At 32.4% G+C, this 24,555-nt stretch overlaps 1 protein-coding gene and 1 long non-coding RNA gene across 2 annotated transcripts; both read left to right on the top strand.

Annotated features, from left to right (window-relative positions):
- Positions 1-21: 21 nt before the first annotated feature.
- On the top strand, positions 22-15,025 carry LOC127720651 (triosephosphate isomerase-like). The gene is made up of 6 exons (XM_052227374.1): positions 22-216; positions 3,507-3,630; positions 5,884-5,968; positions 6,207-6,339; positions 11,819-11,998; positions 13,703-15,025. Exons 1-6 carry the CDS (start codon positions 102-104, stop codon positions 13,819-13,821), a joined length of 756 nt encoding a protein of 251 aa, XP_052083334.1. The 5' UTR covers positions 22-101; the 3' UTR covers positions 13,822-15,025.
- A 4,811-nt stretch (positions 15,026-19,836) lies between these two features.
- On the top strand, positions 19,837-23,156 carry LOC127720658 (uncharacterized). Its single transcript, XR_007990912.1, has 3 exons — positions 19,837-20,326; positions 21,598-21,995; positions 22,694-23,156. It is a non-coding gene; the product is annotated as an uncharacterized LOC127720658 (long non-coding RNA).
- The last annotated feature ends 1,399 nt before the right edge of the window (positions 23,157-24,555 follow it).

Below are 24,555 nucleotides of genomic sequence, written 5' to 3' on the forward strand. Positions count from 1 at the left end.
TAAACAAAGCGCACAGAAGATCGTCCTGTTCACTTCCTTCAAGGTCGTATTGTCCAAGGCCGGTCGTTCTAACAGTCATACGTTCTTACTTTTCATAAAGCATGGCATCTCAGAGGAAGTTTTTTGTTGGAGGAAATTGGAAAATGAATGGCAATAAAGCCAGCATTGATGGAATAATTCAGTTTCTAAACGCAGGACCATTAGATCCAAATACAGGTTACAAATTTCCACAATTTAACAAAAAGGGGGTGATGCTGATGATGATGGAATGGTTGTTTAAGTTCGAAGTACACAATAATGCATATTATCGATGAAGACATTATCATTCAACTTAAATTTCAAACTGATTGACCTAATTTATTCAGTATAAAATTTAGTACAAAAGGATCACTGGCATTACTGAAAACCGTGACAGGTGATCACAACATTATTTTAACACTGGGACAGCTCAATAGACTGACTGCCAAATAATCCCACAACCCATACACCTTATCACTATTTTTCTGCCATTACCGAACATCACAAAGTTTCCCATAAAATTGGGTCGTCCTAGTAGCAAATCTCTTGACGCCACAAAGAAAAAGTGATTGTTGTACGACGTCAACAGTTCAAGTGTAGCAGGTTTTGAGGTCAAGGGTAGCAGATCCCCAATAGCGATAAGGTCTATTACTCCGACATTTAGAATTAATTATTGTCCTTGATCAGATAAATGTCAGTGGTCTCGTTAGCCCAAAATAGAAGGTGCCTTCATCCACGCCCTTCTGCCCTGACGCCTTTTCCCCAAAAACCCTTGTGCCGTTTTGGTAAAATTGCTTTTTGTTTCATCGATTTCTTATCACAAAGTTAAATTACATATATAAACACCAGGTGATTGCCCCCAGGTTAATCATGTCATTACAATCAATTACAGTGGATAAGACTTCAAAGGTGTTAATAACTAGGTAATTTAATTAAGACAATGTACCTTTTTGTCATAAATTTGATGAATTTGTCAGGAGGAGTGTTTTTAGCTTGGGTCGGCATTTTCGATCTCCAAGAAGAGTGTATAAATGAAGTCTTTCATGACATTAGAATAGAATTTAAGTCATCAAAATACAACTATGCCTTCACAGAAATGCCGTCCATCTCAACTTGTGAGCGACAAGCAAACATTAAACGTGTTAGAAATTAATTTTGGAGTTACTTCCCCTGTTTTAGCTTATTACAAATTTGTGCTCCTAAAATATTATCTAGTATTAAAAATAGGAATAACTTACCAATTGAATACAAAATTATATAAGAATGTTACCTTAAGGATATTAACTGTCTTTGAACATACCAAAAAAAATATATTACAATTTATTTTTGATAATCATACTTTTAGCAATCCATGTTCTATACATTGTCAAATAAGAAATTTATAAGTTCAATTGATATGATGATGTTAAGGTGCAATCCTACAAAAATGGGTAGTGTGAAGTTAAACTACCATGACATTAACTTGATGAAGCTTACTAAATAATTCCTTAAAACAATGAAAAAAAGTTTTGAGGGCCAAACTCTAGCTGAAAATTTTGATACAAGACAAATCTGTCACATGTAAGCTAAACTATGAGATGTTTAGTTTATGTTGTTTTTTTTTGGAAAAGGGGAGGAGGGGGTATAGTAAGTTAATTTGCCTCTATTGGTTTATAGTGATGTGATGTATGAATGTGTATTGACATGTTTTATGAACATGTCGTATGAATTACATTTTCTAATGCAAATTTTATAGAATAAATAATCAAAACAACAACTTATGCATCTTTATTAACAACATATACAGTAAAAAAAAGAATGTGAACTCGTGATACACACAGAAACATAGACAAAAGAAATGAGCAGTGCCTTTTCCTTTCATAAAAAAGTGCCCTGCCCTCCACTGGCACCCTACCCCTTTTAATTTCTAGCTGGAGCACTGAATTTTAACGTATATGTCATTACAGATGCAGATGCATATTTTGGGGGATGTGGGGTGGTCAGGGACTGACATTAACGGCTGTCCTCCTATTGCCCAGATGTTCGGGCTACTGATTTTCGTAGTGAACCTGTCATGCTTTTCAGAGGTGACAAGGTGAAAAAATAAAGATATCCTTTAAATTCAAACTAACAATGACTAAATTGCTCCAGCGACTATTTGCTATCCTGTTGTACATTTGTACATGCATGTTTTTCTACAACTCCCCAGGTTCTCAGGTTTTGTTTCAATCATTAACATAAATTTTGTGCTTGACATAAAATATGAATCAGTGTGAAGATTCCAAATAACATACATATACAATGACTCCTATTTTCTCCTGTGTTAACTGTCAGAAACAAACAATGATGCTCAAACATGCTGAATGTCAGCTAATTGTCTAGGATTCTCTTCTGTTTGTCATTAGGTCAATTGCCAGTATGATTATATACATGTACATGGTTTTTTGTACGTACAATTAGGATACAATTAAAAATAATATCTGTTATCTCATTATAGTCTTATATTTTGATTTTGTATATAGAAATAAGAAGATGTGGTATGAGAGCCAATGAGACAACTCTTCATCCAGGTCACATTGTGAAAAAAACAACATTCATTATAGGTCAAAGTACTACCTTCAACACAGAGCCTTGGCTCATATCGAACATGTACATGATGTATACATATAAAGAATTTATTGTAATATTTCGAAAATAATTCACTTCCTAGAAATATGTCATTTGTTATTAGTACATGTACAAGATGTTTAATAAAGGTCATGGTTCTCACTGCATGCACTAAGGCGAGTCCTGGACGCTTGAAAATATGTTTGGACTCCTGATCCTCATTTTCAAACCTGGTGAGTCCAAAAGATGCATACATGTAAAGATTAAAATATTAATATTGTATCAACTAAGCATATAATATTATATCATCATTTTTTATCAAAAGTTTGTAAATAATTTAAATTTGATGTACATGATGTAATTTCCTTGATCTTTTTTGTAATGGAGACTTTAAAGCAATATAATTATATTGTGATAAAATTTCTTCTGACCTTGCTAACTGTTCGATTTGCCATGGGAAAAAAGATGATTCCCTTGACTCACCTTCAAAAATCCTTAGTGAGAACCTTGGTTTTTGAGGGACACACTGAGCTTGATTGTCGATTATGTTTTTTACAATGTAGTAGCTTGGACATGTCACCCTAACCGCAAAACATTATTCTGAATTTGAGCTGACCAGTTGTTTTACCATATATATGCTTGTACATGTAAGAGGAAAAACAGAAAATTATTTTAATCCAATTTTCAAAATTTTGATTTGACCATGCAAGGATAAACACAATATTCTTGGAAACAAGAACACTTCATGTACCAACAGACCATGTGACAAGATATTTTTCTCGCATACATTTCTTTCAGTGATACATTTGTACACCCTCCATGTATATATACATGATATACATGTACATGATGTACATGTATCTTTTCTTTCACAATATTTTCTATTTTAATTTATTTTTCAGAAGTAGTAGTTTCCCCTCCAGCCATTTACATGGAATATGTACGAGGAAAACTTGACCAAAAGATTGGAGTTGCTGGACAGAACTGTTACAAAGTAGAAAAAGGGGCCTTTACTGGGGACATTAGGTATTGATATATATTGCTCAATAAGTTAAAGCAATGCCCTAGATAGTCGAAGATAGATGGTCACAGATCCCCTCTGTCATTTCTGTGCTCCTCTGTTCTTTGGTAACAGTGGGTTATTTGTGAGGAAAGATTTTTATCTCCCTTATTCATGCAATTTTCCCCTCTTTTAAAAGATTGAAACAGAAAGTCATGTTTTCTAATCTTCTTGAACTGTTGAATTTCTCTTATCATTGCTCTCATGGACATTAAATTGCCTGTCTCTATAACTTCATTGAGAAGGAAAATCTAATTGGTCTGTTGCTTACATGACTTACATAGTGTTAAGCCATCATGGTCATGTTAGTACTTCCAAAATATTTCTTCACGGCAAGCCTCCAGGACACAATTTTGAAAGGTTAGGCCTTGAACAATTACTTTAAAAAACATCTGCACATAGTAGCTGTATTTGCAAAGTTTTTAGATTAAAGTTTGAGCTCTTAATTTAAAGATTATTACATAAAACAACAGTGTTTAAGCTAGGATTTTGAGGGTCCATGGGCCAGGAAATTATAATTCAGGCATACTTTGGCCTTCCAAAACTTTAGAATTTCAGCAAAAAATTAAGAAATGAATAAATGTACTTATAAGCAAATTTTTTAGAAGTGTAGAGGCAGATTATATTATTTAGACGTTAAAAAGAAATTTAAATCTGAGAAATTTATTTATATAAGTAATTTACTTGCAATTCAGTCTTCAAGAATGTAAGTTTACTTCTATATAAAAGTTGTACCGGTACTTACTGACAAAATTCACCATTTTTTTTTTTTTTATTTGACAATTAATGCTTTAATCGTATTTAATTGTTAATTTGATTTGTATGCATGATGCAGCATTTCCCGAAATGGCAATGATTTATTTTACAATTTTGTTTATTGTTCAACAATCGTTAAGCATAGTACGCAAACATCATATGGCAAAATTTGGGGTAATTTGCTAATTTGCATAGCGGCCATTTTGCCTTATCATGACGGCAGCCATTACAATAGGATTATATAAGCCCTTTTAATAAAAATGCCAATATGCAAATACCTATGTCGAATGAACAATACACCTTATCGCTATTTGTCCGCCATTACTGGACATCACACAGGTTCCTGTAAAATTTTGACGTCATAATACCAAATGTCTGACGCCACAATGGAAAAGTGATTGTTGTATGACGTCAAAAGTTCGAGCAGGACAGATTCTCGGGTCAAGCGGGATTAGCGATAAGGTGTATTTGTTCGCATATAGGTGAATTGTACATGTTTTTAGGCTTCTGTCCGTGTACAAATGGACATTGTCTACTATGAAATCTTTCGGCCTTTTTAGTTTAAAAATCGGAAGCGTAACCATTGTGTAATTGCTATATAAGATCAAATAAAATGACGTAAAATCGTAAAATAGCAAGATTCAAAACAGAAATACACATGCAAGAAGATATTGTTCATGATTTGTTCGCATATAGGGAAACACCTTGTAGGTTGAATTTTAAAGTTAAATAACTTTTAACTTACCTGCTTTCTTAAGTTTTCGGCCAAATTCTTTTAAAAACATGATGATTTCAACCTTCCCATTTCGTAAAAAGTCAAATTTTAAGCATTTCCCCTTAGAATTACACAGCATTTTTGTAAATATCCGCCAAAGGAAGTTTTTAAAGATACATTAGTTTTAGATACATGACGGAAAAGGACTGGATTATCCGCAAATCTATAATAAATTATATTTTCAATCTTAAGCTAAGGGAAGTAATTTGATCAAAAGGGACAAAGTCACGTGGTGCAAATGATTTAAATAAAGTACCTTTGATTTTGCCATATGTCTCTGAATTTACAGTATTTGGCAGACAGCAACAAACAATAACAATGGATTGCAGATGTACATTTCTAATATATTCAGTTATAACTATTATTTACAATTAAGATTGGATCTATTTGAAAAAGTTAAATGGGAAGACGACTTTATGTCACTTCCAAAAGACCAAAAAATTATTAAATTATTGAAACCCGTATCAATAGAGCATATGAAACTAATCAGCGATTTTTTTTAACTTAGGACAAAATAGCTTTATTTTCACGTTTTTTATATATATATTTCTTGTTTGCATTAATGATTCATGTTCAATTTATATTCCATTGATATATATGTTTTTCTCACAAACATTTCTAATTTATTTATATGACAAATGTATGACATGTACAATAAAGGTTATTATCATATATCCGTTTATTTCAGTGCAAACATGATTAAAGACATTGGATGTGAATGGGTTATATTAGGTCATTCAGAAAGGAGAAATGTTTTTGGAGAAAGTGATCAGGTGAGTGGGTGGTCTTCAGTCATCTTTTCTTTTTTTTTTTTTTTTAGGGGGGGGGGGGGGTCTGCTTGACAATGGAAATATATATGAAAGAGGTTTTATAAGAGTCAAGCATGGACATCATATGCTCTCAAAAAGTATTCTCACATATATATTATTAAAAAGTTTGAGTGGGAGGATTTGTGTCCTCAGACCCATTCTTCTTTTATTTTACATATATATGACTGATTTATGATTTCAGCTGATTGGAGAAAAAGTAAAATATGCTTTAAGCCAAGGTGTAAAAGTTATAGCTTGTATTGGTGAAAAAATAGAGGAAAGAGAGGCAGGCAAAACAGAAGAGGTGGTGTATAGGCAAATGCAGGCAATAGTTGGTATGTATATCTAGCAATATACATGTACGTTCTCTAATTCTTAGTCCATTGATACTTTTCCTAATGAGTAAATTATTTTTAATGATTAACCTGTGGTTCTCTTGTTCTCAAGTCCTCAATGGTGACCAATTCTGATGACAATTAACAGAAACAAACCATGCATGCTTGCAAACATCTAGATTGTACACTTAGCCAACCATATTGAGTTCAAATGCCATTCTCATTGAACATCTTTAAAATTATACATAGAGTACCATTGAAAAATTAAATTAGCTTTTTTTCCCCAATATTTTAAAGGGCCTCAGTGCCTACCATGTAGTCTGTGTAGCTAATCCTCATTATCACTAGCCAGTCCTTTTTAAGTTTTGAGTTTGAAACCAACAAATGGCAGGTGCATATAACTCAATCTTAATTGACTTACGATTGCTGGTTTTCTTGCTGAAGGTCATTGTTTCTCCTTGGGCATTCTGGTTTCCTCCATCAAGAGCGGCGTTAAACACCAACAATCAATATTTAAACAAAGGAGTAGGCCCAGTAAGACCCCTTTTTGGCCCCAAAATATTGCGTTTTTACAAAGTTGTTAAAATATAAACTTTTAGCTATTTATTGGAAAGTAGAATACTATTGTTACATAAATATGGGCTGTTTTTGACAATACAATGGACATGCATTAGGTACTAGCAGTGGTCTCTTTAGCCCAAAATAGAAGGGCGCCGCGCCCTGGGTGCCTTCACCTGCGCCCTTCTGCCCTGACGCCTTTTTCCCCAAAACCATGTGCCGTTTTGGTAAAATTGCCTTTTTTTTTCATCTATTTCTTATCACAAAGTTAAATTACATATATGAAACCAGGTGATTGCCCCCAGGTTAATCATGTCATTACAATCAATTACAGTGGACAAGACTTCAAAGGTGTTAATAACTAGGTAATTTAATTAAGACAATGTACCTTTTTGTCATAAATTTGATGAATGTGTCAGCGAGAGTTTTTAGCTTGGGTCGGCATTTTCGCATTTTCGATCTCCTAGAAGAGTGTATAAATGAAGACTTTCTGAATTCATGACTTTAGAATAGAATTTAAGTCATCAAAATACAACTATGCCTTCACAGAAACGCCGTCCATCTCAACTTGTGAGCGACAAGCAAACAGTAAACGTGTTAGAAATTAATTTTGGAGTTACTTCCCCTGTTTTAGCTTATTACAAATTTGTGCTCCTAAAATATTATCCTTAGTATTAAAATTAGGAATAAATTACCAATTGAATACAATATATAAGAATGTTACCGTAAGGATATTAACTGTCTTTGAACATACCAAAAAAAATATATTGCAATTTATTTTTGATAATCATACTTTTAGCAATCCATGTTCTATACATTTTCAATTAAGAAATGTATAAGTTAAATTATTTTGATGATGTTAAGCTGCAATCCTACATAAATGGGTAGTGTGAAGTTAAATTATCATGACATCATCTTCATGAAGCTTTACTTAATAATTCCTTAACACAAACAATAAAAAAAAGTTTTGAGGGCAAAACTCTAGCTGAAAATTTTGAAATAAGACAACTCTGTCACATGTATGCTAAACTATGAGATGTTTAGTTTATGTTGTTTTTTTTTTTTGGAAAAGGGGGGGGGGGGGGGGGGGGAGAATAGTAAGTTGATTTGCCTCTATTGGTTTATAGTGATGTGATGTATGAATGTGTATTGACATGTTTTATGAACATGTCGTATGAATTACATTTTCTAATGCAAATTTTATAGAATAAATAATCCAAACAACAACTTATGCATCTTTATTAACAACATATACAGTAAAAAAAAAGAATGTGAACCCGTGATACACACAGAAATGTAGACAAAAGAAATGAGCAGTGCCTTTTCCTTTCATAAAAAAGTGCCCTGCCCTCCACTTGCACCCTGCCCCTTTTGATTTCTAGCTGGAGCACTGACTAGTATCATTAAGTCATGCAAAAATACGGCCGCACTTGTGTTCAGTCTTAATATTTAAATATATGTTGGATTTAATGATAATACATAACATATATAAATGTTGAGACTGAACACGAATGCGGCCACTTCCATTTTAGACAAAAACCATCTGAAAAGTGACGTTTTACAAATGTTTTATGTCATATTTGATATATTTTTATACTACCGCAAAAAAATTTTTGTGGTCGTATATTGGTATGACGTTGGCGTCGTCGTCGGCGTTGTCCGAAGACACATTGGTTTTCGCACTCTAACTTTAGTTTAAGTGCATGGATCTCTATGAAATTTTACCACAAGGTTCAATACCACAAAAGGAAGGTTTGGATTGATTTTGGGGGTTATGGTACCAACAGTAAAGGAATTGGGGGCCGAAAAGGGGCCAATAATAAGCATTTTTGTAACTTCCAGACATAACTTGTGTGTTAGTGTATGGATCTCTCTGACATTGTACCACAAGGTTCCATATCACAAAAGGAATGCTGGGATTGATTTTGGGGGTAATTGCCTGAAAATTTTAGGAATTAGGGGCCAAAAAAGGGGCAAAAAACAAGCATTTTTCTAGTTTCATGACAATAACTTGTGTGTAAGTGTATGGATCTTTCTGAAATTGTACTACAATGTTCCATATCACAAAGGGAAAGCTGGAATTGAGTTTGGGGGTAATTGCCGAAACGTTAAGGAATTGGGGGCCAAAAAGGGGCCAAAAATAAGCATTTTTCTAGTTTCCAGACAATAACTTGTGTTCAAGTGTATGGATCTCTCTGAAATTGTACTGCAAGGTACCATACCACAAAGGGAAAGCTGGAATTGATGATGGGGGTAATTGCCAAAATTTTAGGAATTAGGGGCCAAAAAGGGGCAAAAAACAAGCATTTTTCTAGTTTCAGGACAATAACTTGTGTGTAAGTGTATGGATCTCTCTGAAATTGTACTGCAAGGTACCATACCACAAAGGGAAGGCTGGGATTGATGATGGGGGTAATTGCCTCAATATTTTAGGAATTTGGGGCCAAAAAGGGGCCAAAAAACAAGCATTTTTCTAGTTTCAGGACAATAACTTGTGTTCAAGTGTATGGATCTCTCTGAAATTGTACTGCAAGGTACCATACCACAAAGGGAAGGCTGGGATTGAGTTTGGAGGTGATGAATCATAAGGGGGTTCAAAAAAGTTGGGGGGGGGGATTTTTTTTTTTTTCCTTTTTTTTTCTTTTTTTCCTTTTTTTTTCTTTTAAAATTTTCCATGTAAGTTGGTTATTTCTGATTTATATTTAAAAGCAAATAATAATGATATGGTAGGAGATACACACCAAACAGGATGTGTAAATTATTATATAAAAAGTATTGTGCAAAAGCAAGAAATTTTCAATTGCACAGTATTGCACAATAGCAAGAAATCTTCAATTGCACAGTATTGCGCAATAGCAAGAAATCTTCAATTGCACAGTATTGCGCAATAGCAAGAAATATCCAATAGCACAATATTGCGCAATCGCAAGAAATTGTCAATTGTACAGTATTGCGCAATAGCAAGAAATATTTAATTGCACAGTATTGTGCAAAAGAAGATACTTAGTATAAATTGCTTATTTCTTGACCAATTTCAATGGGGTTTTATTCTTGAATTCTTTGGGTTCTTTAATATGCTGAATCTAACCGTGTATTTAGTTTTTGGATTTTGGGCCCCGTTTTTAAATTGGTCCACATTGAGGTCCAAAGGGTCCAAAATTAAACTTTGTTTGATTTCATCAAAAATTGAATTATTGGGGTTCTTTGATATGCCGAATCTAACCGTGTATTTAGATTCTTAATTTTTGGTTCCGTTTTCAAATTGGTCTACATTAAGGTCCAAAGGGTCCAAAATTAAACTTAGTTTGATTTTAACAAAAATTGAATTCTTAGGGTTCTTTGTTATGCTGAATCTAAACATGTATTTAGATTTTTGATTATGGGCCCAGTTTTCAAGTTGGTCCAAATCTGGGTCCAAAATTAAACTTTGTTTGATTTCAACAAAAATTAAATATATGGGGTTCTTTGATATGCTGAATCTAACCATGTATTTAGATTTTTGATTTTTGGGCCCCGTTATCAACTTTGTCCACATTGAGGTCAAAAGGGTCCAAAATTAAACTTTGTTTGATTTCATCAAAAATTGAATTTTTGGGGTTCTTTGATATGCTGAATCTAACCATGTATTTAGATTTTGGATATTGGACCATAATAGGTGAATGTCCAATTTAAAATTTTTAAGTTCTTAGACCACATTCATTCTGTGTCAGAAATTTATGCTGTGTCAAATATTTAATCACAATCCAAATGCAAAGCTGTATCAAGCTTGAATGTTGTGTCCATACTTGCCCCAACTGTTCAGGGTTCGACCTCTGCGGTCGTATCAAGCTGCGCCCTGCGGAGCATTTTATTCATATTTAAACTTCAATTTGAGCGTCTTTAATGACAAAATTAGTTCAAATCTTTAACATAAACTAATTGAATCGACTGAAGTAGACAATTAATTGTTTAAAAAATGTCAAAAATCTTTCATCAGATGTACGTTGAATTTTAGGCCGAAATTAGCCGTTACCAGACCTTCTCCTTTGAGGTTACATTTTATTAGGCAAAACTGTGCAAGGTGAAATGACAAATTCCTCCTGAACTGTAATAATACTGTAACTGACAGTTCAAATGTGTATACATAGTTTTATATTGTATAATATCCCTTTGCCACCAATGACCTTACTTGAGGTCAAGGTGTACAAAATCCTTCGTAAATCAACCAAATTTAACTTGTTATACAGTCTGCTAGACTTTGAACAAAATTGTTTTATGAACAATCTTATCTTGTTAAAGCCTTTGATAATTTATTGCTATAACTTAATGAGGATTTTGTTGTCAAACTTGCTTGTACCAGATGTTTTTATTTGGGTTATATTATAGTCTAATGAGAATGTCAACCAGTTTCATCTCCTACATGGTGGTCAAGGACAATAGCTTAAGTTAAATCATTTTGAAAACTATCTTTATTTGAAATTTTTTATTTGTTTTGTATATAAAAGTTGAATTAGAAAATCAACTAGTTTCATTCCAACATGGCGACCAAGGACAATTATATTCCTCAAATTAAATCATTTTGAAAAGTATCTATATTTGAAATTTTTTATTTGGTTTATATAAAAGTCAAATAAGAAAACCAACCAGTTTGAAATGGATCAACATGCATGGCGAAAGCTAATAACTCAAATTACGTCATTTTAAAATTGGTCTATATTTGATTATATTTTTATTTGGTTTATATAATCATGATAAAAGTCTAATAAGAAAATCTACCAGTTCACCTCAAACATTGCTGGCAGACAAGGAAAATAATTTAAATTATGTTCTATTGAAAACTATAAAATCAACCAGCTTCACCTCCAACATGGTGGCCAAGGGAAATAACTCCATCTCAAATTACATCATAATGAAAACTATCTATATTTTTACCATTTTTCAGACAATGTAGCACCAGACCAGTGGGCCAATGTAGTGGTAGCCTATGAACCAGTGTGGGCCATCGGTACAGGAAAAACAGCCACACCAGCACAGGCCCAAGAAGTCCACCAGAAACTCCGGGCATGGGTAGCAAAGAAAGTCTCTGAACCTGTAGCAAATAGTCTTAGAATAGTTTATGGAGGTACTCTACCTTATTGAAATTAAATGTATTATGTCTGAATTGAAAAGATGATAATGTCAATGAGACAGCAACCCAACTACCAAAATAACTATTCTCTTATAGCTGTGACTTGTCTATTTCTCACATAAAATATATCTCGCATCACACTGCACAGAGTGTAATACCAAAAATACGTTAGTTTGGTTTGCTTATTCAGCATCATGAAACAATATTGCGATATATCCATTGGCTATTCTTTAGGTCATTGATGGCTTTCAAAGGGGATTGCCTATTTGGCATCACAAAACAATATTGCAATAATTCCATTGGCTATTTGTCATTGATGGCATTTGAAGGTTAAGATGATTTACATTTTCTTTATCCAATTCCCACTTGTTATGTACCTATGAAAAAAAACATCTCAAGGGCAACAGAAAGTCTTCAACAAAAACAAGTGTCTATACAATATGGTTAGTCAAGGTTGTTAAAAAAACCCATCTTCCCCTATACAATATATCATGCTCTTAAGTTGTCAGAAGTCTATAAGAAGTGTGATTAACTTTAACAGACATTATCAAAGATCTGTCATTAACACTATAAATAATGAAAAACATAAAGATATACCATGAGGGACTATGTGGGGGGTTAAAATCAATCAAATAAATTTGATTTTTGTCTCGCCTTGACGGAGTCAAAAAGCGAGACATAGGTATGCTGTTTCCAGTGGCGGCGGCGGCGTCAACAATGTATTAGTTTGTGATTAGGTCTAGTTCATGGTGAACCACTAGTGGTAGGTCAGTGATATTTGGTCTGCAGTTGTATTAGCATTGGCACATCTCATTACCATGGAGATTATTTGGCCCAGCCTCCTCAGTCAAGGTCTATTGACTTTGAAACTTTGCTTAGTTTTCATGTATTAGTTTGTGTCAGTTTATGGGGAACCACTAGTGGTAGGTCAATGATATTTGGTATGCAGTTGTATATAAGCATTGGCATATCTCATTTCTATGGAGATTATTTGGTCCCGCCCCCTCAGTCATGGTCTATTGACTTTGAAACTTTTGCTTAGTTTTCATGTATTAATTTGTGATTAGGTCAGTTTAAGGGGAACTGTTAGTGGTAGGTCAATGATAATTGGTATGCTGTTGTATACGCATTAGCACATCTCATTTCCATGGAAAATATTTGGTCCTTACCCCTCAGTCATGGTCTATTGACTTTGAAACTTTTACTTAGTTTACATGTATTAGTTTGTGATTAGGTCAGTTTAAGATGAACGCCTTATGTTACGTCAATGATATTCGGTATGCAAATGTATTGGCATTTGCAAGTTTCATTTCCATGGAGATTTTATAACCCCACCCCCTAATTATGGTTCATTGACTTTGAAACTTTTACATAGTTTACAAGTTAATGTTTGTGTTTAGGTTTGTTTAAAGGGAACGACTTATGAAAAGTCAATGGTATTTGGTTTGCAGTTGTATTAGCATTGGCACATCTCAATTCCATGGAGATTGTTTAGCCCTGTACCTTCAGTCATGGTTCATTGACTTTGAATATTTGCATAACTTACATGTTAAAGTATTGCTATTTTAATTTCAACATTTGCATTATCAAAATAACAAATAGGCGAGACATATCTCTGTGTTAACAGTTTATTATAAATAAAGATACATTTTACAAGTAGTCCACCATTTTTAGATTTTTTATTTTATATTTTTTTAGGCTCAGTATCGGCAGCCAATTGTAAAGAATTAGGAGGACAGACAGACATAGACGGATCATTAGTGGGCGGAGCCTCTCTTAAACCAGACTTTGTTCAAATTGTTAATGCTACACAATAACTTGCGTAAAGCAATTAGGTTTTTAAATTAGATTTTTAATCTCATGAGATGTGCTTTTCAAGCTGCAAGATACTTGATAGGAGAACTTTTCAGCATTTATTTGTCAAAACATGCATAATGTTATGAAGATTTTTGTTTTTATTTTTGCAAAATATTTATTAAGTTGCCTGGTTTATTAACTTTTCCATCATCATTGTTAAGTACGAAATCCTTTTGCTTCATTTATATGTACAAAATAATCTACATGCTTAATAAAAAATTTAAAAAGGATAAATCCATGAGATTTCCAAACTTTTTGTTACCAAATTGTCTGATGCATTCCATTCAAATAAGGTGTGGAATGGTAGAAGGTGACTTCTTATTGGTTCAGACCTCCTAGAACAATCTAGTTATTGCTGTTCTTAATCTTGAGAGTTGTTTGAACATCTTAAAGGTGCCATAACATGTGATATTGTTTTCTATTGCTACTGTGTAGACATGTCAATAAGTATTTTACTTTGATTTGCTTTGACTCTAAAATCATCAAATCAGATTTATTTTATAATGAATATTTCTTGCCAGGAGTAATGTCCCTATGCAGCAAGTAATACTGGGTATTATGGATATTATCAATATTAGTTTATTAATTCGAGCTTCATGATCAAGCTTCCAATGTAGTTTGAAGAAAATAAGGAATATTTCATAGAATAAATATAGGAAGATGTGGTATGAGTGCCAATGAGGCAACTCTCCATCCAAGTTACAATTTATAAAAGTAAACCAATTTATAAAAATAAACATAGTTATGATTTTTTTCTAATAAAGCTATAGTTCAGTAATGTTCTAAAGTTAGAAATATATAAAATTGATATTGTATCATTAAATTCTTTCACTTGCTTTTATCATTAAATTCTTTCCATGACAACAAACAAATACCAGCTAGGATAGGTGAAAATCTTATAATGTTTTGTAGTACAATTCATAAAATAACTTTTTGGAAAGGGATATTTACACAAGAAGGAAAACTAAACACGGACTGTAGTTCATAAAATAACTTTTTAAATCTGATATTCACATAAGAAGGAAAACTAAACACGAACTGTATTATTATCTCAACCTTTATTTATGTTTTAAGATTTGTACAGTTAGTACTCTTATTTATTTCTGTACAAGTGTAGTCTATGAAATAAGTAATTTACTTTTTGAAATAAAATTGGAAAGTTTGCGCATTCTTCAATTCACTTTTCTAGTAGTGCTTATATATATATCGGTGTTGTCTCGATATCCTAATATCATGAGTTCGAAATTTGCAGATTTAACATTGTTGTGCTGATATCTAGAGTAATTGAAAATAAGGAGATGTGGTATGATTGCCAATGAGACAACAATTCACCCAAGTTCAAATGAAGTGGATTTTAGCAATTATAAGCAACTGTACAGCCTTCAACAATTAGACAAACCCATTCCAATATCTCTTGGAATCTTTGAAAATCTTTAAATTCATTTAAAAAAAAAGTTCTCAGGGCCGTAGCGTAATGGAGGCAACTGAGGCAAATGCCTCACTTTTGAAACGACGACCAAACTTTAGAAGTGTAATTTTTTTTTTTTTTTCAATCATGTATTTTACATTATCAATATGTGAGTTTCGAGTTTCAAATTATCTACCGGCACACTACATACAGTGTCCATCTGCAGCAGCGATTGTAGCTTTTACCATAGCGGTGACGGTAAAAAAATAAGTGTTCTGAATACAAATCAAAATAAAAAAATTGAAACACAAATCTTAATGTCGTTACAAAACTGGTTGAAGACGCGTTCTTTAAAGAGAAAAAAGATGAAAAAGGTAACTCACGAGTATAAACACCCCCATAAGTATGCTGGCTTATTACTTTCCTTGGTTTATTTTTGAATCGATAACGCTATAGTTACCAATGTTTACACTATGATCAACTCACTGAACAACAAATGCTAATCGATAAAATAATTCATTGACCAAAAATTTAATAATTATTTATAATTAATTTAAACAAAATCATGAAGCGCCTTTTCTATGGAAGTCTTTAATGTATAAGGCAATTCATGATTTTTATTTCTCTTTAATAAAAGTATGAAATATATTTTTGGTATTGTTTGAAAATATTTTTTTCGTGTTTCTTTTTCTGATTATGATCAACATTGTCTCAACTTCGATCTATCATTATTGGAAAGCTAAAGATACCAAAGGGATATTCCAAATCAGAGGTAAAGAAACAAACTGACAATGCCATGGTAAAAGACAAACAACAGTATACAAAACATGACATAAAAAACTAAAGACTGAGCAACACAAAAAACAGTGAGTTATCTCAGGTTCTGCTGATGGGTAAGCAGATCCTGCTCCACATGTGACACCCATTGTATTGCTCATGTAAGTTCAAACCCTGTGACCAGTCTAATTCTGTAGATCCCATTCAAGGCAACCTATGTAATGCCTCTCCTCCTACGGTAGCGATGTTTTCTGGTTTGACAATCCTTCCAGCTGTTGGTCCTGTCTCAGAATTATTTGTTAAAGGTAGATAAGTGTTTTAGTTTATGGTAGGTTAGAGTCTCGGTTTAAGGAAGGCTAAAGTTTTGGTTAAAGGTAGGCTAAAATTTTGGTTTAAGGTAGGCTAAAGTTTTGGTTTAAGTAGGCTAAAGTTTTGGTTCAAGGTAGAGTTAGAGTTTTGGTTTAAGGTAGGTTAAAGTTTTGGTTTAAGGTAGGCTAAAGTTTTGGTTTAAGGTAGGTTAAAGTTTTGGTTTAAGGAAGGTTCAAGTTTTGGTTTAAGGTAAGCTCAAGTTTTTGTGTAAGGTAGAGTTAGAGTTTCGTTTAAGTTAGACTAAAGTTTTGGTTTAAAATAGACTAGAGTTTTTATTTAGGGGAGGTTGGATTTTTGCTTTAAGGTAGATTAGAGTATGGGTTTAGGGTAGGGTAGAGTTTTGGTTTAAAGTAGGCTAGAGTTTTTGTTTAAAAGTAGGTTTAAATATTGGTTAGAATTTTTGCTTTGAGGTAGGTTAGAGTTATGGTTTAAAGTAAGCTAGTGTTTTAGCTTCAGGTAGAGTATTGGTTTAAGGTAGGCTGGTTTTTATACGACCGCAAAAAAATTTTGCGGTCGTATATTGGTATGACGTTGGCGTCTTCGTTGTCGTCGTCCAAAGACACATTGGTTTTCGCACTCTAACTTTAGTTTAAGTGAATGGATCTCTTTGAAATTTTACCATAAGGTTAAATACCACAAAAGGAAGGTTAGGGTTGATTTTGGGGGTTATGGTACCAACAGTTAAGGAATTAGGAGCCAAAAAATAAGCATTTTCTAGTTTCCAGACAATAACTGTGGAACGGTGAATGGATCTCTCTGAAATTGTACTACAAGTTTCCATACCACAAAGGGATGGTTAGGATTTGCTTTGGGGGGTTATGGCTCAAACCGTTTAGGAATTAGGTGCAAAAAAGGGGGAAACACAAGGTTGTCCTGGTTAATGGACAAATACTTTAGTACAAAACATAATTTAAAGCAGTGTAAGGGAGATAAATCAAATACATCATTGAAATTACCTCCCTTACACTGCTTTTAAATTATGTATAAAGTAATGGTTAATGAACAATTAAGATAATTTAAAACAGTGTAAGGGAGGTAATCCAAATACAACGTTTTGGTAACTTCCCTTACACTGCTTTTAAATTATGTTTAAAGAAATGCACATCTATAAAGGAAGACCAGTAAAAATATCTGCAAATGTTGCATCTTTTTTTTTTTACAAAAAAATCCATATGAAAGATTTGACACTATATTTTAAATTCTATTATAAAATAGATTAAGTTAGCACTATGGTAAATTTAAATGGGTAATAATGGTTGCAAACTCCATTGGAAATTTGAATTTAGATTATGACCATATCTTGAGGGAAAGAATTTTTTGGGGGAAAAAAGGGGGGGAGAAATTGTGGGGGGTCAATTTTTTCTCATTTCAGATTTCAGAAATTAAAAAGAATTATTCTTCAAATATTTTTTTTTTTTTTCAAATTTCAAATATTGAAAAATTTCAAGAAGAAATCTTTAATTGCACAGTATGGCGCATTAGATTTGTAAAATCTTTGACCACATTTATTTATTTGTTATGCCGAATCTAACCGTGTATTTAGATTTTTAATTTTGGGTCCAGTTTTCAAATTGGTCTACATTAAGGTCCAAAGGGTCCAAAATTCAACTTTGTTTGATTTTAACAAAAAATGAATATATGGCGTTCTTTGATATGCCGAATCTATACATGTATTTTGATTTTTGGCCCAGTTTTCAAGTTGGTCCAAATTGGGGTCCAAAATTAAACTTTGTTTGATTTCAACAAAAATTGAATATATGGGGTTCTTTGATATGCTGAATCTAACCATGTATTTAGATTTTTTATTTGTGGACCCCGCTTTCAAATTGCTTCATATTGAGGTCAAAAGGGTCCAAAAATAAACTTTGTTTGATTTCATCAAAAATTATATTATTGGGGTTCTTTGATATTCCAAATCTAACCGTGTATTTAGATTTTTAATTTTGGGTCTTGTTTTTTAAATTGGTCTACATTAAGGTCCAAAGGGTCCAAAATTAAACTTAGTTTGATTTTAACAAAAATTGAATTCTTGGGGTTCTTTGACATGTCGATTTTTGATTATGGGCCCAGTTTTCAAGTTGGTCCAAGTTGGGGTCCAAAATTAAACTTTGTTTGGTTTCAACAAAATTGAATATATGGGGTTCTTTGATATACTGTATCTAAACATGTATTTAGATTTTAGATTTTTGGCCCAGTTTTCAAGTTAGTCCAAATTGGGGTCCAAAATTAAACTTTGTTTGATTTCAACAAAAATTGAATATATGGGGTTCTTTGATATGCTGAATCTAACCATGTATTTAGATTTTTTATTCATGGGCCCCGCTATCAAATTAGTTCATATTGAGGTCAAAAGGGTCCAAAATTAGACTTCGTTTGATTTCATCAAAAATTATATTATTGGGGTTCTTTGATATGCCAAATCTAACCGTGTATTTAGATTTTTAATTTTGGTTCCTGTTTTTTAAATTGGTCTACATTAAGGTCCAAAGGGTCCAAAATTTAACTTATTTTGATTTTAACAAAAATTGAATTCTTGGGGTTCTTAAAAATGATATGTAGATTTTTGATTATGGGCCCAGTTTTCAAGTTGGTCCAAGTTGGGGTCCAAAATTAAACTTTGTTTGGTTTCAACAAAATTGAATATATGGGGTTCTTTGATATACTGTATCTAAACATGTATTTAGATTTTAGATTTTTGGCCCAGTTTTCAAGTTAGTCCAAATTGGAGTCAAAAATTAAACTTTGTTTGATTTCAACAAAAATTGAATACATGGGGTTCTTTGATATGCTGAATCTAACCATGTATTTAGATTTTTTATTCATGGGCCCCGCTATCAAATTGGTTCATATTGAGGTCAAAAGGGTCCAAAATTAGACTTCGTTTGATATCATCAAAAATTATATTATTGGGGTTCTTTGATATGCTAAATCTAACCATGTATTTAGATTTTTAATTTTGGGTCCTGTTTTTTAAATTGGTTTACATTAAGGTACAAAGGGTCCAAAATTAAACTTAGTTTGATTTTAACAAAAATTGAATTCTTGGGGTTCTTTGATATGCTGAATCTAAACATGTGTTTAGATTTTTAATTATGGGCCCAGTTTTCAAGTTGGTCCAAGTTGGGGTCCAAAATTAAACTTTGTTTGATTTCAACAAAATTGAATATATGGGGTTCTTTGATATGCTGTATCTAAACATGTATTTAGATTTTAGATTTTTGGCCCAGTTTTCAAGTTAGTCCAAATTGGGGTCCAAAATTAAACTTTGTTTGATTTCAACAAAAATTGAATATATGGGGTTCTTTGATATGCTGAATCTAACCATGTATTTAGATTTTTTATTCATGGGCCCCGCTATCAAATTGGTTCATATTGAGGTCAAAAGGGTCCAAAATTAGACTTCGTTTGATTCCATCAAAAATTATATTATTGGGGTTCTTTGATATGCCAAATCTAACCGTGTATTTAGATTTTTAATTTTGGGTCCTGTTTTTTAAATTGGTTTACATTAAGGTCCAAAGGGTCCAAAATTAAACTTAGTTTGATTTTAACAAAAATTGAATTCTTGGGGTTCTTTGATATGCTGAATCTAAACATGTGTTTCGATTTTTGATTATGGGCCCAGTTTTCAAGTTGGTCCAAGTTGGGGTCCAAAATTAAACTTTTTTTGATTTCAACAAAAATTGATTATATGGGGTTCTTTGATATGCTGAATCTAACCATGCACTTAGATTTTTTATTTGTGGGCCCCGCTATTAAATTGGTTCATATTGAGGTCAAAAGGGTCCAAAATTAAACTTTGTTTGAATTCATAAAAAATTGAAATATTGGGGTTCTTTGATATTCCAAATCTAACCGTGTATTTAGATTTTTAATTTTGGGTCCCGTTTTTTAAATTGGTCTACATTAAGGTCCAAAGGGTCCAAAATTTAACTTATTTTGATTTTAACAAAAATTGAATTCTTGGGGTTCTTTGATATGTAGATTTTTGATTATGGGCCCAGTTTTCAAGTTGGTCCAAGTTGGGGTCCAAAATTAAACTTTGTTTGATTTCAACAAAATTGAATATATGGGGTTCTTTGATATACTGTATCTAAACATGTATTAAGATTTTAGATTTTATGCCCAGTTTTCAAGTTAGTCCAAATTGGGGTCAAAAATTAAACTTTGTTTGATTTCAACAAAAATTGAATATATGGGGTTCTTTGATATGCTGAATCTAACCATGTATTTAGATTTTTTATTCATGGGCCTCGCTATCAAATTAGTTCATATTGAGGTCAAAAGGGTCCAAAATTAGACTTCGTTTGATTTCATCAAAAATTATATTATTGGGGTTCTTTGATATGCCAAATCTAACCGTGTATTTAGATTTTTAATTTTGGGTCCTGTTTTTTAAATTGGTCTACATTAAGGTCCAAAGGGTCCAAAATTTAACTTATTTTGATTTTAACAAAAATTGAATTCTTGGGGTTCTTTGATATGTAGATTTTTGATTATGGGCCCAGTTTTCAAGTTGGTCCAAGTTGGGGTCCAAAATTAAACTTTGTTTGATTTCAACAAAATTGAATATATGGGGTTCTTTGATATACTGTATCTAAACATGTATTAAGATTTTAGATTTTATGCCCAGTTTTCAAGTTAGTCCAAATTGGGGTCCAAAATTAAACTTTGTTTGATTTCAACAAAAATTGAATACATGGGGTTCTTTGATATGCTGAATCTAACCATGTATTTAGATTTTTTATTCATGGGCACCGCTATCAAATTGGTTCATATTGAGGTCAAAAGGGTCCAAAATTAGACTTCGTTTGATTTCATCAAAAATTGAATATATGGGGTTCTTTGATATACTGTATCTAAACATGTATTTAGATTTTTTATTCATGGGCCCAGTTTTCAAGTTAGTCCAAATTGGGGTCAAAAATTAAACTTTGTTTGATTTCAACAAAAATTGAATACATGGGGTTCTTTGATATGCTGAATCTAACCATGTATTTAGATTTTTTATTCATGGGCCCCGCTATCAAATTGGTTCATATTGAGGTCAAAAGGGTCCAAAATTAGACTTCGTTTGATTCCATCAAAAATTATATTATTGGGGTTCTTTGATATGCCAAATCTAACCGTGTATTTAGATTTTTAATTTTGGGTCCTGTTTTTTAAATTGGTTTACATTAAGGTCCAAAGGGTCCAAAATTAAACTTAGTTTGATTTTAACAAAAATTGAATTCTTGGGGTTCTTTGATATGCTGAATCTAAACATGTGTTTCGATTTTTGATTATGGGCCCAGTTTTCAAGTTGGTCCAAGTTGGGGTCCAAAATTAAACTTTTTTTGATTTCAACAAAAATTGATTATATGGGGTTCTTTGATATGCTGAATCTAACCATGCACTTAGATTTTTTATTTGTGGGCCCCGCTATTAAATTGGTTCATATTGAGGTCAAAAGGGTCCAAAATTAAACTTTGTTTGAATTCATAAAAAATTGAAATATTGGGGTTCTTTGATATTCCAAATCTAACCGTGTATTTAGATTTTTAATTTTGGGTCCCGTTTTTTAAATTGGTCTACATTAAGGTCCAAAGGGTCCAAAATTTAACTTATTTTGATTTTAACAAAAATTGAATTCTTGGGGTTCTTTGATATGTAGATTTTTGATTATGGGCCCAGTTTTCAAGTTGGTCCAAGTTGGGGTCCAAAATTAAACTTTGTTTGATTTCAACAAAATTGAATATATGGGGTTCTTTGATATACTGTATCTAAACATGTATTAAGATTTTAGATTTTATGCCCAGTTTTCAAGTTAGTCCAAATTGGGGTCCAAAATTAAACTTTGTTTGATTTCAACAAAAATTGAATACATGGGGTTCTTTGATATGCTGAATCTAACCATGTATTTAGATTTTTTATTCATGGGCACCGCTATCAAATTGGTTCATATTGAGGTCAAAAGGGTCCAAAATTAGACTTCGTTTGATTTCATCAAAAATTGAATATATGGGGTTCTTTGATATGCTGAATCTAACCATGTATTTAGATTTTTTATTCATGGGCCCCGCTATCAAATTGGTTCTATGGTCGGGTTGTTGTCTCTTTGACACATTCCCCATTTCCATTCTCAATTGTATTTCATATTGAGGTCAAAAGGGTCCAAAATTAGACTTCGTTTGATTTCATCAAAAATTATATTATTGGGGTTCTTTGATATGCCAAATCTAACCGTGTATTTAGATTTTTAATTTTGGGTCCTGTTTTTTCAATTAGTCTACATTAAGGTCCAAAGGGTCCAAAATTAAACTTAGTTTGATTTTAACAAAAATTGAATTCTTGGGGTTCTTTGACATGCTGAATCTAAACGTGTTTAGATTTTTGATTATGGGCACAGTTTTCAAGTTGGTCCAAGTTGGGGTCCAAAATTAAACTTTGTTTTATTTCAACAAAAATTGAATATATGGGGTTCTTTGATATGCTGAATCTAACCATGTATTTAGATTTTTTATTTGTGGGCCCCGCTATTAAATTGGTTCATATTGAGGTCAAAAGGGTCCAAAATTAAACTTTGTTTGATTTCATAAAAAATTGAATTATTGGGGTTCTTTGATATTCCAAATCTAACCGTGTATTTAGATTTTTAATTTTGGGTCCCGTTTTTTAAATTGGTCTACATTAAGGTCCAAAGGGTCCAAAATTAAACTTAGTTTGATTTTAACAAAAATTGAATTCTTGGGGTTCTTTGATATGTAGATTTTTTATTATGGGCCCAGTTTTCAAGTTGGTCCAAGTTAGGGTCCAAAATAAAACTTTGTTTGATTTCAACAAAATTGAATATATGGGGTTCTTTGATATGCTGAATCTAAACATGTATTTAGATTTTATATTTTTGGCCCAGTTTTCAAGTTGGTCCAAATTGGGGTCCAAAATTAAACTTTGTTTGATTTCAACAAAAATTGAATATATGGGGTTCTTTGATATGCTGAATCTAACCATGTATTTAGATTTTTTATTCATGGGCCCCGCTATCAAATTGGTTCATATTGAGGTTAAAAGGGTCCAAAATTAGACTTCGTTTGATTTCATCAAAAATTATATTATTGGGGCTCTGATATGCCAAATCTAACCGTGTATTTAGATTTTTAATTTTGGGTCTTGTTTTTTAAATTGGTCTACATTAAGGTCCAAAGGGTCCAAAATTTAACTTAGTTTGATTTTAACAAAAATTGAAATCTTGGGGTTCTTTGATATGCTGAATCTAAACATGTGTTTAGATTTTTGATTATGGGCCCAGTTTTCAAGTTGGTCCAAGTTGGGGTCCAAAATTAAACTTTTTTTTTATTTCAACAAAAAATGAATATATGGGGTTCTTTGATATGCTGAATCTAACCATGTATTTAGATTTTTTATTTGTGGGCCCCGCTATTAAATTGGTTCATATCGAGGTCAAAAAGGTCGAAAATTAAACTTTGTTTGATTTCATAAAAAATTGAATTATTGGGGTTCTTTGATATTCCAAATCTAAACGTGTATTTAGATTTTTAATTTTGGGTCCCGTTTTTTAAATTGGTCTACATTAAGGTCCAAAGGGTCCAAAATTTAACTTAGTTTGATTTTAACAAAAATTGAAATCTTGGGGTTCTTTGATATGCTGAATCTAAACATGTGTTTAGATTTTTGATAATGGGCCCAGTTTTCAAGTTTGTCCAAGTTTGGTCCAAAATTAAACTTTGTTTGATTTCAACAAAAAATGAATATATGGGGTTCTTTGATATGCTGAATCTAACCATGTATTTTGATTTTGGACATTGGACCATAATAGGTGAATTAAAAAAATCAAGTTCTTAGACCACATTCTTTCTGTGTCAGAAACCTATGCTGTGTCAAATATTTAATCACAATCCAAATTTAGAGCTTGAATGTTGTGTCCATACTTGCCCCAACTGTTCAGGGTTCGACCTCTGCGGTCGTATCAATCTGCGCCCAGCGAAGCATTTTATTTGGTTTGAAATAGATAAGACTTTAGTTTAAGAGAGTTTCGAGTGTTGGTTTAAAGTACGCTTGAGTTTATATATATAGTCAAGTGTGTGGCTGCTGTCTATTTTTGTTTTTTTTCTTATTGAGTTTTGGCTTGCAGAAAAACGTA

The sequence above is a fragment of the Mytilus californianus genome, unplaced genomic scaffold, assembly GCF_021869535.1.
Source record: "Mytilus californianus isolate M0D057914Y unplaced genomic scaffold, xbMytCali1.0.p SCAF_11, whole genome shotgun sequence".
Taxonomy (NCBI): domain Eukaryota; kingdom Metazoa; phylum Mollusca; class Bivalvia; order Mytilida; family Mytilidae; genus Mytilus; species Mytilus californianus.